This window comes from Cupressus sempervirens, chromosome 2, assembly GCF_028749045.1.
Source record: "Cupressus sempervirens isolate cs-2001-9-10 chromosome 2, ASM2874904v1, whole genome shotgun sequence".
NCBI lineage: Eukaryota > Viridiplantae > Streptophyta > Pinopsida > Cupressales > Cupressaceae > Cupressus > Cupressus sempervirens.
Window position 1 is genome coordinate 775,368,598 of NC_143119.1, and position 18,185 is coordinate 775,386,782.

Here is an 18,185-nt window from a genome sequence, read left to right on the forward strand (position 1 = left end):
CGGAGTTTCCTCCACAGTTAAACCCAAAGCTTGCAACCCCATTTGCAAAACCTTCACCAAGTGTTGTGCCTTATGAACCATTCATTAGAAAGCCCCTTAAGCTCATCAATTGATAAGTAGGAGATGATTTCCACAGCTAGTCAAATTGTGATGTGAATATCAGGATTTAACTGTGTGATTTTGAGTCAAACTCGATGACCCATGTTTCATGAGTAGTGATTCAACATGAATCCATCTCTCATGAGAATAAATGGAACACTTAGCACTCATTGGATCTAGGTGATGCTCACAGGGGTGAAGCATCGGGACTTCTCGGGAGGTCACCCATCCCAATACTACTCCAGCCTGAGCGCGCTTAACTACGGAGTTTCCTCCACAGTTAAACCCAAAGCTTGCAACCCCATTTGCAAAACCTTCACCAAGTGTTGTGCCTTATGAACCATTCATTAGAAAGCCCCTTAAGCTCATCAATTGATAAGTAGGAGATGATTTCCACAGCTAGTCAAATTGTGATGTGAATATCAGGATTTAACTGTGTGATTTTGAGTCAAACTCGATGACCCATGTTTCATGAGTAGTGATTCAACATGAATCCATCTCTCATGAGAATAAATGGAACACTTAGCACTCATTGGATCTAGGTGATGCTCACAGGGGTGAAGCACCGGGACTTCCCGGGAGGTCACCCATCCCAGTACTACTCCAGCCTGAGCACGCTTAACTACGGAGTTTCCTCCACAGTTAAACCCAAAGCTTGCAACCCCATTTGCAAAACCTTCACCAAGTGTTGTGCCTTATGAACCATTCATTAGAAAGCCCCTTAAGCTCATCAATTGATAAGTAGGAGATGATTTCCACAGCTAGTCAAATTGTGATGTGAATATCAGGATTTAACTGTGTGATTTTGAGTCAAACTCGATGACCCATGTTTCATGAGTAGTGATTCAACATGAATCCATCTCTCATGAGAATAAATAGAACACTTAGCACTCATTGGATCTAGGTGATGCTCACAGGGGTGAAGCACCGGGACTTCCCGGGAGGTCACCCATCCCAGTACTACTCCAGCCTGAGCGCGCTTAACTACGGAGTTTCCTCCACAGTTAAACCCAAAGCTTGCAACCCCATTTGCAAAACCTTCACCAAGTGTTGTGCCTTATGAACCATTCATTAGAAAGCCCCTTAAGCTCATCAATTGATAAGTAGGAGATGATTTCCACAGCTAGTCAAATTGTGATGTGAATATCAGGATTTAACTGTGTGATTTTGAGTCAAACTCGATGACCCATGTTTCATGAGTAGTGATTCAACATGAATCCATCTCTCATGAGAATAAATGGAACACTTAGCACTCATTGGATCTAGGTGATGCTCACAGGGGTGAAGCACCGGGACTTCCCAGGAGGTCACCCATCCCAGTACTACTCCAGCCTGAGCGCGCTTAACTATGGAGTTTCCTCCACAGTTAAACCCAAAGCTTGCAACCCCATTTGCAAAACCTTCACCAAGTGTTGTGCCTTATGAACCATTCATTAGAAAGCCCCTTAAGCTCATCAATTGATAAGTAGGAGATGATTTCCACAGCTAGTCAAATTGTGATGTGAATATCAGGATTTAACTGTGTGATTTTGAGTCAAACTCGATGACCCATGTTTCATGAGTAGTGATTCAACATGAATCCATCTCTCATGAGAATAAATGGAACACTTAGCACTCATTGGATCTAGGTGATGCTCACAGGGGTGAAGCACCGGGACTTCCCGGGAGGTCACCCATCCCAGTACTACTCCAGCCTGAGCGCGCTTAACTACGGAGTTTCCTCCACAGTTAAACCCAAAGCTTGCAACCCCATTTGCAAAACCTTCACCAAGTGTTGTGCCTTATGAACCATTCATTAGAAAGCCCCTTAAGCTCATCAATTGATAAGTAGGAGATGATTTCCACAGCTAGTCAAATTGTGATGTGAATATCAGGATTTAACTGTGTGATTTTGAGTCAAACTCGATGACCCATGTTTCATGAGTAGTGATTCAACATGAATCCATCTCTCATGAGAATAAATGGAACACTTAGCACTCATTGGATCTAGGTGATGCTCACAGGGGTGAAGCACCGGGACTTCCCGGGAGGTCACCCATCCCAGTACTACTCCAGCCTGAGCGCGCTTAACTACGGAGTTTCCTCCACAGTTAAACCCAAAGCTTGCAACCCCATTTGCAAAACCTTCACCAAGTGTTGTGCCTTATGAACCATTCATTAGAAAGCCCCTTAAGCTCATCAATTGATAAGTAGGAGATGATTTCCACAGCTAGTCAAATTGTGATGTGAATATCAGGATTTAACTGTGTGATTTTGAATCAAACTCAATGACCCATGTTTCATGAGTAGTGATTCAACATGAATCCATCTCTCATGAGAATAAATGGAACACTTAGCACTCATTGGATCTAGGTGATGCTCACAGGGGTGAAGCACCGGGACTTCCCGGGAGGTCACCCATCCCAGTACTACTCCAGCCTGAGCGCGCTTAACTACGGAGTTTCCTCCACAGTTAAACCCAAAGCTTGCAACCCCATTTGCAAAACCTTCACCAAGTGTTGTGCCTTATGAACCATTCATTAGAAAGCCCCTTAAGCTCATCAATTGATAAGTAGGAGATGATTTCCACAGCTAGTCAAATTGTGATGTGAATATCAGGATTTAACTGTGTGATTTTGAGTCAAACTCGATGACCCATGTTTCATGAGTAGTGATTCAACATGAATCCATCTCTCATGAGAATAAATGGAACACTTAGCACTCATTGGATCTAGGTGATGCTCACAGGGGTGAAGCACCGGGACTTCCCGGGAGGTCACCCATCCCAGTACTACTCCAGCCTGAGCGCGCTTAACTACGGAGTTTCCTCCACAGTTAAACCCAAAGCTTGCAACCCCATTTGCAAAACCTTCACCAAGTGTTGTGCCTTATGAACCATTCATTAGAAAGCCCCTTAAGCTCATCAATTGATAAGTAGGAGATGATTTCCACAGCTAGTCAAATTGTGATGTGAATATCAGGATTTAACTGTGTGATTTTGAATCAAACTCAATGACCCATGTTTCATGAGTAGTGATTCAACATGAATCCATCTCTCATGAGAATAAATGGAACACTTAGCACTCATTGGATCTAGGTGATGCTCACAGGGGTGAAGCACCGGGACTTCCCGGGAGGTCACCCATCCCAGTACTACTCCAGCCTGAGCGCGCTTAACTACGGAGTTTCCTCCACAGTTAAACCCAAAGCTTGCAACCCCATTTGCAAAACCTTCACCAAGTGTTGTGCCTTATGAACCATTCATTAGAAAGCCCCTTAAGCTCATCAATTGATAAGTAGGAGATGATTTCCACAGCTAGTCAAATTGTGATGTGAATATCAGGATTTAACTGTGTGATTTTGAGTCAAACTCGATGACCCATGTTTCATGAGTAGTGATTCAACATGAATCCATCTCTCATGAGAATAAATGGAACACTTAGCACTCATTGGATCTAGGTGATGCTCACAGGGGTGAAGCACCGGGACTTCCCGGGAGGTCACCCATCCCAGTACTACTCCAGCCTGAGCGCGCTTAACTACGGAGTTTCCTCCACAGTTAAACCCAAAGCTTGCAACCCCATTTGCAAAACCCTCACCAAGTGTTGTGCCTTATGAACCATTCATTAGAAAGCCCCTTAAGCTCATCAATTGATAAGTAGGAGATGATTTCCACAGCTAGTCACATCTGTGGAAATCATCTCCTACTTATCAATTGATGAGCTTAAGGGGCTTTCTAATGAATGGTTCATAAGGCACAACACTTGGTGAAGGTTTTGCAAATGGGGTTGCAAGCTTTGGGTTTAACTGTGGAGGAAACTCTGTAGTTAAGCGCGCTCAGGCTGGAGTAGTACTGGGATGGGTGACCTCCCGGGAAGTCCCGGTGCTTCACCCCTGTGAGCATCACCTAGATCCAATGAGTGCTAAGTGTTCCATTTATTCTCATGAGAGATGGATTCATGTTGAATCACTACTCATGAAACATGGGTCATCGAGTTTGACTCAAAATCACACAGTTAAATCCTGATATTCACATCACAATTTAGATGATTGTCAATTTTAGGGTCACCATCACAGATAAAGATCTAGCTTTAAATTTACAATTAAATGATTGTCATAGAAATATTTTTAAAAAAAACTCAAAATGATGTTAAAATAGGCATCAAATAAAACTAACTAATGTCCATGTATCATTAAAAGACAACCTAGCAAAATCTAATCTGCCCTTCACGACATGTGGCTCTTTGCATGGTGTTCGTATGTATCCTCAAGGATGAATGGAAAAGTGCCATGTGGAAGAGGCTTGTTGTCGTGTATGCTAAGGTGGTGGAGGTGGAGTCACGATGATAGTGGTGCATCCCACAAGTCTTTGGTGGTATTGTGGCCTGGGAAGAAGGGCTACTATTGTGTCACTCGTGGGTGGTGATGTACTAGAACCTTTAGTCTTGCATGTGCAATGTAGTAGTAGTTTTACTCATTTATATATGTAAACTATGCCAAGTATAAATAAAGGAAAATGGTGTTTGTGTGTGTGGGGGTACTTTGGACGATGCATGGCTTATGTCTGTGTTGTGGGTTTATAGAAGGGTGCAACTATTTTTTACTTCATGGGAAAAATCTTAGTCCCACATTTGTAAAATGTACAAAGATTTCTACATTTTTTTGGGAAGACACTGCCTAGTGAATTTAAACGTGTGTTGTTGTGGTCTATGGTTTTGTTGATTTATGGATCACTTTATGATTGATTGTCAATTTATCAAAATCACTATGTGATCTAATACCTCTATCAGATCTTATGCATCTACAACCTGAAAAAAAATCATAAGCAAATATAGGACAATGACAGAGCCCGACTAAAAGATGTATTTTGCCCAAAAATAATTCCAGAGATATACTACTATGAAAATTGAAAAAATGCATGGTAAAAATAATAATATTTTCTAACAGTTGTGTTGTCACTATGCAGATTGGGTCATACAATCCAATTTGCAAAAAATTGCCTAGAGTTGACTTTCTCCCAATTTAATGGCCTCCCAGATGCAATGGTGAGGTTAGATATTGCTCTATACCCTCCCACAAAAAATTTCTCATCTGAATACAATCCCTCCAATTAGTGAAGAAAGATTTCTCCAAATAGACTATGTAATAAGCACATCAATGACTTTGATTCCTTATAAGAATTATCTTGATGCAACAAAAGAATACACCAAGATCTAGAAGTCCAAATGAATAACACAAGAAAGCAAAATATACTATTGATTTACAATAGATAGAGAAATAGTGCATGGATAAACTAAATTCATTAAATGTACAATGTAGATGTGTTTTCTTATATAGACAAGGCATGGTAACTAGGAAATGGCAAGAGAAAACTTATCATCCACACTAGGTAGAATCACATGTCCACCAAAGGTGCATCATCCTCCATTGATTAATGAAGTATGTGCAAAAATATGCAACCATGTAAGGATGATAATGTGGTAAGTGCAATAGAAAGTGAATCTCACACATAAAGTGGATTGTGGTAACAACTATCACCACCTAAAGTGAAATTTCTATTACACCATGTGCAGGAATAAGATCCAAACTCCTGGGTGTCTAATATTCAAATTACTATGTATGTATTACCCTAAGTAAGCTTAAGTAAAGTGTAATTAAGAATATTTAACTACACCAATACTATTAAATTAAAAAAATTATTTCCCTACAATAAAATTTTATCTTTAAACTTTGATCATAATGACATCTTTGTCACCTTAACAAATTTCTACACGAAAATGTGTTACTAATCAAAATCCCATTTTATCTCTTTTGACCCTAGAGGTTGACAATAAAGTTTGTTAATTGAAATGCAACGATAATTCAAAAAAAAAAAAAAATTTATCATAAAAATGATTATTTCCCTAAGCATTTACAGAGTTTACTAATCATATTGGCATATCATTCCAACTTTAGACACACTCTCTGCATTAATGCTACCATGCTCCCTCTTTCTACAATCCTAAACTTCATAATGCCTAACCTCATTATGCTTTGATCATTTTTAGAAGAACAAGAAGCTCTCATAATTAGTTAATAACCATTTCCATACACCAAACCTGGGGCTTATCGACACAAATTATATCCAATAGTTGGAGAAATAAGGCAACACAGTATTTCCAAATTCAATGTATTTGCTTAATGCTCTTCAAGAGACAAAGAAAATAATTATTTATTGTCTACAATTTTGAAAAGTTGATAGTAATTAATTAGTGGCCATGATATTGATAGGTGAGTTGTTGGATACTATATTTGTTTTGAGTTTGTATTAGGAAGAGCATTGTTTAAATTTGTTATATCATGTTTTCTTTTATGGAAATTGTATGAATACATGAACTATGTTGTCACCTTTATTGCATAATGCAATATTTATTTTCTATGTTGAATAATTTTGATCCAAGGAGTAGTGTAATGATTTAATAGAAAATAAAAATCATGTTTGTACTAGACATAAGTTATTGAGTAAGATTGCACATGTATGAGTCCCTCAAAGGTTATGTTATCATAACACAAATATTTTGTTAAAAACTAACAACCATAGAGAATATTTAATGTTAGAATAGAGTGATGTATTATGATATGACTTATTTGATCCTTGAGCAAGCACCAAAATATCTTAAAGTGACCTATTGTGTGCCAAAATATATTAATTTATCCTTCTACCCCTAAATTATAGTAACTCGGTAAAATGACCCCTAAATGCACCTCTACATGTTCTCTTCCTCTATGCAACTAGTTTTGGTCATCCTCGGCAATCTGTTTATCCTTCTCAGAGGGTTCCTTCTTTCCCTTACCACTGAAATTACCTCGATGCCTTCTCTTTAACTTCTCTTCTACCCTCAGAGCATATTGATAAGCATCATCAACTGAAGCAATATTCAACATACCAATTTCATCCTTAATATTGAATCTCAAGCCATTAATATATCTAGCCACATTTTCTTTAGAAATTTCTCTATGCCTAGACCAAATAGTTAACTTGTAGAACTCCTCGTTATAATCTTTCAAAAACATATCCTTCTGCTTCAGATTGTGTAACCTCTTAAACAACTCAAATTCATTATCAATAGGAATGAACTTATCCTTTACGTTTGTCACCATCAATCTCCAACAAGAGATCTTCATTTCACCTTCCTCTTCTCTGTCTCGCTACAATTATTTCCACTATAAAGGAGCATGTTCTTTCAACAGTAATTTGTGCCAACCTCACTCTAAGCGAATCTCCAATATCCTCTAACTCAAGTACTAGTCTTCCAACTCACCAATCCAATCAATTAGGTCTTCGGGATCCAAAGTACCTGAGAAATTAGACATCCATCTTATGCTTCAACTTCAAGTGAGCTCCAAATCTATCCAACTGACCAACCCTACCTTCCATAGGTCTCTCCATGCAATCAATTGTGTATTCACCACTAGATCCAATAACTTCAAAGTCTTTAGAAGTTTCCTCATAACCATCTTCAATACACACATTCCTCGGTACACCATCTATAGCTCTCATGATCTCAGCGACCATGTCATTCTTCATCAGCTCCATGTCATATCTGAAATCTGCTTTAACCTTCTTTGTAATCTTTATCTCCATAGCATCACAAAGATCTGCAATTACCCTAGGGTCCAATCTTCTTGGAGGCATCTTCCAAGATGTTCACAAACCCAAGGCAATAAATCCACAAGATCAACTTGCTCTAATAATCTCTAACCAGATCAAACCTTCACTCTCATAACACCTGATACAATATAAGGTAAGAGAATCCACAAAGGAGATATCCTAGCCCCTAATAATTATCCACACAGTGGAATTTACACAACAACACAGAGATTTAGATTCAAAATAACACCAATTTGCATAATAGAATCATAAGATTTACATCCAATGTGATCGGTTGTAAGGCCTTCTAAATTATGACCAAATACTAAGAAATTACAATAACAATCTTGCAAGACCTCGCAAGATCCAACCACTAGCAAGCCCAGATCCACAATCTAGTAGAGAACTCCAAGAAAAATCTAAACTTGAGCTCGCAAGCCACCAAGAAACCTTCTGTTTCCCAAGCCCATGCTTAGCTACTAGCTCTACCTAACTTCGCTCCTCTCAGCTACTTCATGTTGAACTTAATCCACTGATGTCTCAAGACAAGACACAACCCCCTACTTATACTAATCCACTGATGTCTCAAGACAAGACAAGACCCCCTACTTATACTAAACCAAGCCACAAGTTGGCCTAGAAAGTTACCTTAAATAAATGCTCACATTAAATACACCCTCAAGCCACAAGTCAGCTTGCAACAAACATTAGATACATGAAATAACTAAATACTTAGAATAGGCCCCAGGTTTACAATGCACAACTAACTCAAAAGACCACATAAAAATATGTGCCCTTAGGCATAGGTCAACGTGTCATCCAACGATCCAAATCCATGAGTGCACATGCTAACCCCTATGGATTGAAGCTCGCGGAAATAATCTCCAAAGTCTACATGTAAGTCAAGAACACACAACCAACATTCACCAAAACAGCTCCAACTCCAAGATGATAACTCCAAACTCTATGTGCACTTACGAAAAGGTTGCCCAGTATGTCTCAAACAAACCCCCAACCACACAAACCATAACTTCACAAATCCGAGCTTGAAGCCCTTGCATACATGATTGGTGAATTCCCTAGGATGCCCCTGCATTGATAATCCAAACAATAAATTTGAATAGCTTGTAAAACTTTTCAAATATTTATTTCTTCATACATATCCATTGAAACTACAAAGAAAATGTCAAATATTTTCACAATGTTACAAATCATTGTCATTATTATATATTCTTAAAATTTTGGTCTAATTTTGCATGTATTTTAGGTCAGTGTTGACAAGGGATACCCACCTCAAGTTTGCAAATCATAAAGGATAGGTTGATCTTAGAATTCACCCTTATTCATTGACCAACCCTCCCACGCTTATATTCATAAATCTAATACATTTTTAGAAAGTACTAGATATGGATTGGGAACCAACACTAGGAAATGCTTCTAAGTATGCAACCTATAAATGATCCTCCATTTGGTCCCTAGCCATAACTATAGTTATTCTTTAAGACTACAACATAATTTTGGGTTTTAATGTAGATTTTAGACCCCGTCACTTATTCGATACTTTTAGTACATTTTTTATATACTTGAGCACTAGTTACAATATCGTTTCTATGTGTCAATGTCCTTTTGATGCACTTGTATCCTTTTGACACAATGCAGTTGTGCATTTCCTCAACCAAGAGGTGTTTCAAGATAGTTTTTACGAAAAATGTATAAATGAAAGGTGTTTCTCTTGACCTTGTGAGTAGTTCTATATTTGCACGTCATTAACAAGTGTCATAATTAAGAAGTTTCCATATTTGCATTTAGAAGCACAAGTTTTCAAGGGATAAATTCATTGTTGTTTCATTTATTAGAGGGCTTGTACCTTCCAGTGTTGCAACCTCTAATAAAATTATTACAAATGTAGTTTTGTGTCCTTGGTTGGAATTTTACCAATTTTCATTTGGTAAGTGTTCCTTTTGACCACAAAACCAATGGTTGTGTTGACTAGTAAAAATAGTGTTTCTCCTAGTGGCCCCACCTTTTTCTTATGTTTCCGTTAGTGATGTGTGTGGTCATCTTAGGTTGAGAGTTGGACCTAAGGTATAAGTTCCCCTCATCCTTCATGATGTGTTCATGATAGAATGTAATCATGACTTGGCACCTAACTATCCTTGAGGTGTTGGGTCACTCTCTTGTAAGGTCATCATTACAATTTTATTTAATGATTGACAAGCCTTAATTGAGTTACACTACTTGGAGTAATAATGACATAATTTGTGATGTTTCTTTCCTTATGTCATTGTGCTTGATATAACACTAGAGTGTGTGTTGACATGTGGTGCAATATTTCACTGTCTCATTGTGAATGTTGTCATTTGTGTGCTTTTCTGAAAAGAAATGCCTAGTTATTTCCTAGGTGTGTGACTTAGTGCATTATAGAACATATATATATAAACTAAATCAAAACTCCTAAATAAATTGTAAACATAGTATGTGGCTTCTGCCTCGAATTACTTCAAACTGATTAATCAAACTTATTGGTAGGATGATGGAAATAAGCACCTATCCAAAATAATGAACTTGTGTATATATAATATTCACGAATTTAAAACAACCACTTCTTTTCATACATGTTTGAAAATTTTGGAACATGTTCTTGTCTATCATCCATTGCATTTTTCATCAAGTGAATCAAATTTATTTATATCATATCTTTAAATGTAGCATAACAATCTACGTAAGGAAGGGACTATTTTTTCTATATTTGTATCATTTAAAATGTCAAGGAAATCAACTTCCCTCAAGGTGAACTCAGAATCCATATTAATAACAACATTGTTAATTATAAGCATTGAATCATTCCCCCAAAAAAATAGTTTCATCCCTCAAACTACCTTCTTTCATAAGGGAAATAATGACTCCACATAAATAGTTGTCATCAAAACATTTAAACAACCTACTTGAGCTAAAAGAATGATAGGGCTAAGAACTTTCATCTATTGATGAGTAGGAGTTTCATACCAAGTTAAATTATGATATTGCTATCGAGATTCAAGAGTGCAGTTTCCAGGTCAAACTTATTGACCCATGTTTCACAAGTAGTGGTCCACAAGAATCCATCTCTCGTGAGAATGAATGGAACACTTGACACTCACTGCTATGTGTTCCATTTATTCTTGTGATAGATGGATTCTTGTGGACCGCTACGCATGAAACATGGGTCAATGAGTTTGACCTGAACATTAAACAGTTGAATATTGATAGCATTATCGCAACTTTCTTGCATTTGACCATTCTTAATTCATTCATGATAGCCCATATCAGCTTCTTCTAGAACCTTTACTGCCATCCTCTATTTCTTGCTCAATGGATATTATTAGATTAGATTTTTATTTCTCTTCAAATAAAGTAACTATCAAATGTACACATGTATTTATATTCCACAACATCAACATGAAAATAAATAGAAAACCTATAAAAGTGAAGTATTTAAAATGTGGATTATATACCTTGAATTATCCAATAGCATAGGTTGCATATGTTAAAATGAGGATGTTGATTCATTTTAATGCCCTATGATAAATTATAAGTTATAAGCAAGAGCATATATTATATTCATCTCCTAGATTTATATCTTGAAACAACTTGAGTTGGCCTAGTGATGGAGGACTTGTGTTCTTGAGAGAGAGGTCACAAGTTCAAATTCTATAAGGGCTCGTTTGGTTGCTAGTTTATGGAATATGACATGACCCGTTTGGTTCACTTGGAAGATGACTGAGAAGATGAATTGTTTGTGTTTGGTTGCAAGAATTGGAAATTTGGTTGCAAGAATTGGAAATGGATTGGTTCACCATTTGTAAATTCATAGATGTTGGAAAGCATCAATCAATGAAACTTTTTAATTTCATTTCAATGGGGATTAGATTCTAGTTTTGTTTTGGGTTATGCATTCAAGTGTTTTGTATTGGTTTTGGATTTTGTCGAGACAAGCCAATTGGAATCGATTTAGTATTGGGTGTTTTATGATTCAATTTGCTAAGTATAGGTGTGAAGCAAGTCAATAGGCAATTTTAATATGGTTAGGCAAATGTTGGTCATCGAGGTTACATGGACCGATTCAAGAGTTCAAAAAAATTAGTTTTTTTTTTTTTTTTAATGTTTATCAGCTTGGAATTAGAAGGGTGATTTCGGTAATCCCAAATTCTTACTTTGAATTTGTTTTAATATTTTTGGCCCATGCATAAGAAATCTTCTTCTTGGTTGATTCAAGATTCTATAGATATTTTGTTTTTGTACTGGACTTTTTATGGTGTTCCCAAAACCTGTTTAAGGAAACATTTATTTTCATGAGATGGCTTAATTGAATCGGGCACTTGGTTATTAGCTTTAATGGTAAATGCATGAATGAAGTGGAAACAATTCTTTTGAGATTGGATTTGGATTATTTGCTATAGGAAATGGTTTGGAATAACCCGTGACAATTGTTTCTTGAGAATGCAATGACATATTAGCGATGATGGTAACACAAGTTTAACCCTACAAACAATTATTCAAAAAAATGTTTTCCCTTCATTTCAATTCCAAATCGAGTTTTTCAATTCTAATTCTAGTGGAAGATCGGTATGCTTGTTTTGGGTTAAAATTAGAATTTTACCATTCCTATTCCATTTTCATTTTTTTAAACAAACACAAAATTTGCAAATTCTAGTTCCAGCTCAATTCTTGGAAACAAATGGACCCTAGGACCCATTTGGTTGCAGGAATTGGAATGCGGTAATCAGCCATGTTGGAATAAACTCATTTCTAGAATTCGTGCATTCTTAAAATAATTTTCGAAATATCACTTGGACCTATTTGGTTGACCTAGAAGAAGAGTTGGAAATGCATTTTCTGTGTTTAGTTGCAAGAATTGGAATTGGAAGTTGTGCCTTCTTCCACCCTTTGGAACTCTCTATGAGTTGTCTTATCCATCCCAAGCCTATACTCAAAGCATTCCATCCTGATATCTGGTGCCCCCCATTGATGAATTGCTTGAAAATCAGACGCCAATGTGAAATTCACAGATAACCTAGCAGAATAAATCAAATGCCCCACCTTGAACTCTTTCTCGAATGTAGAAACCATCATTAACTACACAGATTGTTGCAAGGCAAGGCCCACAATGTCACTAATCTCACTTTGTTGAAAAGCCACTTAGTTACGAAAATACCCCACATAACCTGAGCACAAATTGCCCTTGGCATTAACATACAGCCAAGGAACCCACCTATGCAAAACATAAAAAGTTATCTAGGCTTCCATCTGGGCCTACTTGTCATGAAGCGTCATAGCCAGCTCAACCCTAACCAAGTTACCTACAAAATTTAACTTGTGCTTGATCTTCTCGTTCTTGATCTTCTCCAAGAGCAACGAAATGCTCCAGACTATGGAATAATTGCTCGACAATGTCACTTTGTGAGTTTCAAACCCGACAACCCATCAAATTGGGTTTATAAAAAAAAGTGGAACGAGAATAAGCTATTCTAATTCCACCTTTTTTGAGGAAGAGTGGTATGCCCATTTTGGACTAAAATTAGGAGATGGGAATTCTAATTCTAGTTTTGTATTTTACAAGCAAACGTCTAATTTACGAATGTGGGTATTTGTATTTTCCTATTCCCACTCAATTCTTGCTACCAAACAGGCCCTAAGAGTTAGATATGTGTACCTTAATTGTAACATAGTTAGATGTGGCCCTGACATAGAGTATAAGATGTCCCATATTACTCTAACCCTATGTAGACTCAAAAAAACAATGGCTAGTATTGTGAACTAGAACTGGAAGAGAACATATAGACTAGTATACTTCGTAAATGGGTGCAGTACAGACATAGATCACAGATTTTCCCCTTTGTTACTAGCCAAAAAAGAATCCCAATCCGGTAACTATAAGCCGTAGCTCAAGAGAGAGTTTCTTAATTTGAGGTCGTCAATGATGGAATGAGGTCAATGCCTTGACAATTCAATACTCTCATTTTTATTAAGAAACAAGTGCTGGGATTATGGAGCATTGTTTTGCATTCTACTTGTGTGATACAATTTAACAAATAAATGGTATTAATGATAATAGATTTCCACAATCCAGGATATTATTTTCATGCTTCTAGATAAGATTGTGTGCGCATTTTTTAACATCAACATTTCGGATTCTTAGCTCTCTCATCCTGATGATGGATCATTGTGTATGATCCAACATTAATGCTAAAAAATGCACACACAATCTTATCCAGAAGCATGAACAAAAGAAACGATATTGCAAGATTCTCTTTAAAGTATTTTCTCATTTGTGATCCACTTCCTCAAATTGACTGTTCTTAAATACAGCGTATTTTGGCTGATACCATTTTATTGTAAATGGCGTAATCATTCGGTTGCCAATCTGTAAAAGGCAGAATCTAATTCACATGGTGAGAACTGGGATGACCACATCTGTAAACCAATATCAATATTTCTGGAAAGCAAAAGCATCATCAATAAATATTTGCATGGGAATTGGTCCATTAGACCTCTTTTTATTAAAAATTTAGTTAATTTTGGTTTCTTGTAATTTTATAACGAATGTGCTAAAGAACAAATCTAATTAGTATAGTCATTATTACTAGACGGGAAAACCTTTCAGATGGCAATCTCTTAATGTTTAAATGACTCATACAAAGAAAGGCAAAAGATTGCACTCTCTTTAGTGCATTGAGATCTAATCAGTCAGTTATTAACACCAGATGAAAAGCTCACTGTAACTTATATTCAAAACATTTAAGAGACATGTATAGGAAATTTCCCAATTTAACAGGGAGGCTTCCCAGTAATGTATTATAATGCTAGGAAACTTCACCTAAAACTTCTTTTATCTGGAGACCTCACATGCAACTGCAAGGCAGGCCAACAATGGGAACAAGCAATAGGTGCAGGATACAAGTTTCTGGTTTGGTTCGAGAGTTCAACTACCAGAGAATTCTGATTGAGAGCTTCTCTCGATATTTTGAATCACACCCAGTGATTCATCATCATAAAAATCTTCCCAAATATATAATTATTCTAAGAAATGTTTAGCAGTCTTGGCATCATAATACTGTGAAGAAGCAAGAAGAAGTTTCTTTAGCTGGGAGTTGACTTCTGTGAAGAAGCAAGAAGAAATTTCTTTAGCTGGGAGTTGAATTTGTTTGCTTTCTCCAGGTGAACTGCATGACCGGCATTGTTAAACACAACTAGATCTGGCTTGTCTAGCAGATGCCTGGTATATTTGAGCCGAATCAATGTGATCAATGAAGAGTGTCAAACAAATAATAATTTATAAACAATGTAGATATATGCAAAAGTTTGGAGTGCATACCTCTTTAATCTGTATCCCAGCTCTAGTGGAAATATCTGATCATGTTCACCCCAGATCAATAATGTTTCCTGCAGGGGAAGTGATAAAATTCATTTATTTGTATGAAAAGTGAGATATAAAGCAATAACAATTTGCTCTTTGCCTTTGCAACAAGAATAGAGTATAAATATTGTCATTGTTTTTATGGTTTACAGAATGTTTGGATCAAATTTCATCTAACATAGGTTGACTAGAATTTTGTACCAATAGTTTTTAAATATTTATTAATATACTTGACCATTTTCAAAAAAGATATGCTCGACTACAAAACATGCATAGCCTGCTATGGACAAAATGGGGTGAGATACCTAGAACTCTTTAGTAGCTTCTAAAAAACAAATAAAAATACCACAAATTTGGAGATTGACCGCCTTAAAAGACGAGAATAGCCTTTACGAAAATCAAGTTTGTCTCATGAAATGTCTCTGCTTAATTTATTGGTTAACACATTTCACAATACTAAAAACTGAGAAACTTCTTGTTCCATCTTATGTTTTACCTGAGATATAACTGGAAGATCAGAAGCTTTTTTGCCCGCAATTAAGTGGTTGACCAGCTCAATCCTCTCCTCTCTTCTGTCTATAACCATTTTCTAAAATAAAGGGAAAACGAGAAACTTTGCACTGAATCAATATTGCATCCAAGAGAACATTCTAAAATACATCAGTAGCAAGTTACAAATGCTCAATAATTTGAACAAATACAAGCCAAAAAGAGAGAGACATAACCAAACTTACTAGTCTGAAATCTAAAAATTCTAAATAATTTGAACAAATACAAGCAAAACAGCGAGACATAACCAAACTTACTAGTATAAAATCTTTGAGTAAACATGAAGGGACCATTTTAGGAGCCTTGAAAAAGGACATCTTCATTAATGTCTTCAGATTGGTAGCAGTCTGTGGCAGTAAAATATTTACAGCAGTCGTCAAGTCAGATATCTTGAAAAGCCCTTCCTGCAAATCCTTCTCTTCCAGACAAACTCCAGAAGCAACGAGGACCAACTTCTGAACTGCATCTGGGTACATATGTGCTAAGCTGTAACCGACAAAGCCTCCATAACTTACTCCCACCACATGGTACTTGGTAACTCCTAAATTTTCTAAAGTTTTCATTACACATTGCGCTTGAAACATTTCTGTCCTCTCTGGCCTCATTGTATAAGACTTCCCAAAAAATAGGAGATCTGGAACATATATGTTGAAGTAGACACTAAAAGGGCGAATCTGGGCACTCCATTGCCACATTGCATTGGCTCCTAGCCCATGAATGAGCAATAAAGCAGGTTTATCTGTGATCTTTTTGGGAACCCAACAATGCATTGTGGTTCCATCACCCAAATCCATAAGTTTTGACTGCATTCCAGCACTCAAAAAGGATATGCGGTAACATTGGTCTCTAAAATCTGTGAAACTAAAACAGCCTGCCATAGTGGAGAGACTAGAAATTTAATTTTTTGTTGCACCAGAGGTGAAGATGGAATCTACAGTGTGGTGCGATTGAATGCATACAAAAAAGACATATTGCCCTGATAGTAGAAGCTCAATCGATGGGAGGGTATCCGTGCATCAATGAGAAATTCGAGAGAGAAATCTGAAATTGCCAGTCATGCTCTTCGTTAGGGTTCACTTGTAAAACATAAAAATGCCTCTGCCTCCAATTGAGGGTAGTATAAATACCAAAACTTACAAATTGCAAATGACAGGAACTTGCAAGAATGAGCGGTTGTAGTAAAATTGTGCAAGAAAATAAAATATAGTATACTCCAACGTCTCCGAGGTTCCAGACAAAAAGTAAGGTCAAGGTTGCAAATTCAAAGCCAGTTGCAGGAAAGCCTCACATGACAACCTGAATTAGATAAAGCTAATCTTACCACTAGAAGAAATTATGGAAAATTGCAGTTGTTTACACTCCTATATTGACGCAAACCTATGAGCCTAAATCGCTGGTGGTACGGAATAGAGCTGGGGCAAATTGTAACGGTCGCTTATGCTAACAAACGAGAAACTTAAGGATGAGTAGGGAGTCGGGGAATTGCTGACAAATTCTTGTAAAGACAAGTACTGCCTCAATTCTATCCTTCTGAGAAGCTAGGGCGATTCAATCCAAAACTAAGGAGCGACTTCCAAATACTAATAAGGGCATGTAATCTTCAGGAGTGATTCTAATCTGTATTTGCTCCAAATAAACAATTGCCTGTCGCCCGTACACTCCTCACTGTAGGGAAAGAAAAATTCCAGCCCTTGAATCAGAATAGTCCAGATAAACAATGAATCAGAAGTAGGGCCAAATATATGAATCCAAAGCTATTGAGTGTCTCCGACTACAGAGGAATCTTTGGATAAACCAATACCGCAATGATAGAAAGCTGGGTCACGAGGTACTAAATTAAGGGCCGCCAAGTAAAGCTTTCGTTAAGGATATTATAAAAACCCACATCATTAAAAATCTCAGTTGAGGGAAGAATTCTTACATTTAAAACATATTGTCCCAATCCTGGAAGGCCTCCAAGTTTGCAGAATCACTGGAATTGTCTCCAACCTGGAAGGCCTTACGGTTTGCAGGATCACTGAAAGGCCTCTTCATTTGCAGAAGGATATTGTCCGATCAGGTTACACTGTAGCTGTGAATCATTCCACATCTGACGTCAAGCCGTCTGGTGTACTAATTTTGTTGGGCGGAACTTTCCTGTACCTAGTTTGTGTCCAACGGGAAAACTCCAAACGGAATACTTTTTAATAGGGCTAGAAACCAATTGTAATTCAGTTTTCATACAAGGTAATTGGGTAGAGATGAGGATTGTAATGAGATTTCTGCAGACACTTTTTGGTGTTAAAATTCATGTTGGTCCATTAGAAACAGGGTTTTCAGATTGTGATCTTTCATATTTTAATTTGTATATAAAGCCAAATTTAGTATTTTATAAATTTTTTAATATATTATAAAAAGAATTTTCTTCATTCCAAATATAAATATGTTTTTATTAGTAACTTTTTATTTGTTCTTCTTACTAGGGAAAATGAATTGCAGTTATTTAAAGGTATTGTAATGTAACATTTCTTTCAGCCTTATACGCATGGAATA

At 36.9% G+C, this 18,185-nt stretch overlaps 1 protein-coding gene across 3 annotated transcripts; it reads right to left on the minus strand.

Annotated features, from left to right (window-relative positions):
* Positions 1–14,452: 14,452 nt before the first annotated feature.
* Positions 14,453–17,977, minus strand: LOC149575771 (alpha/beta-Hydrolases superfamily protein). Of its 3 annotated transcripts, none has more exons than XM_089815557.1 (5): positions 17,575–17,977; positions 15,911–17,318; positions 15,601–15,693; positions 15,063–15,130; positions 14,453–14,963 (listed from the first exon to the last, which is right to left on the minus strand). In XM_089815557.1, exons 2-5 carry the CDS (start codon positions 16,529–16,531, stop codon positions 14,828–14,830), a joined length of 918 nt encoding a protein of 305 aa, XP_089671683.1. In that variant the 5' UTR covers positions 16,532–17,318; positions 17,575–17,977; the 3' UTR covers positions 14,453–14,827. The 3 variants fall into 3 exon arrangements, with proteins under 3 accessions (XP_089671683.1, XP_089671684.1, XP_089671682.1); XM_089815558.1 differs by having other exon boundaries at positions 15,911–16,694; positions 17,575–17,975; XM_089815556.1 differs by having other exon boundaries at positions 15,911–17,975.
* Between the last annotated feature and the right edge of the window lie 208 nt (positions 17,978–18,185).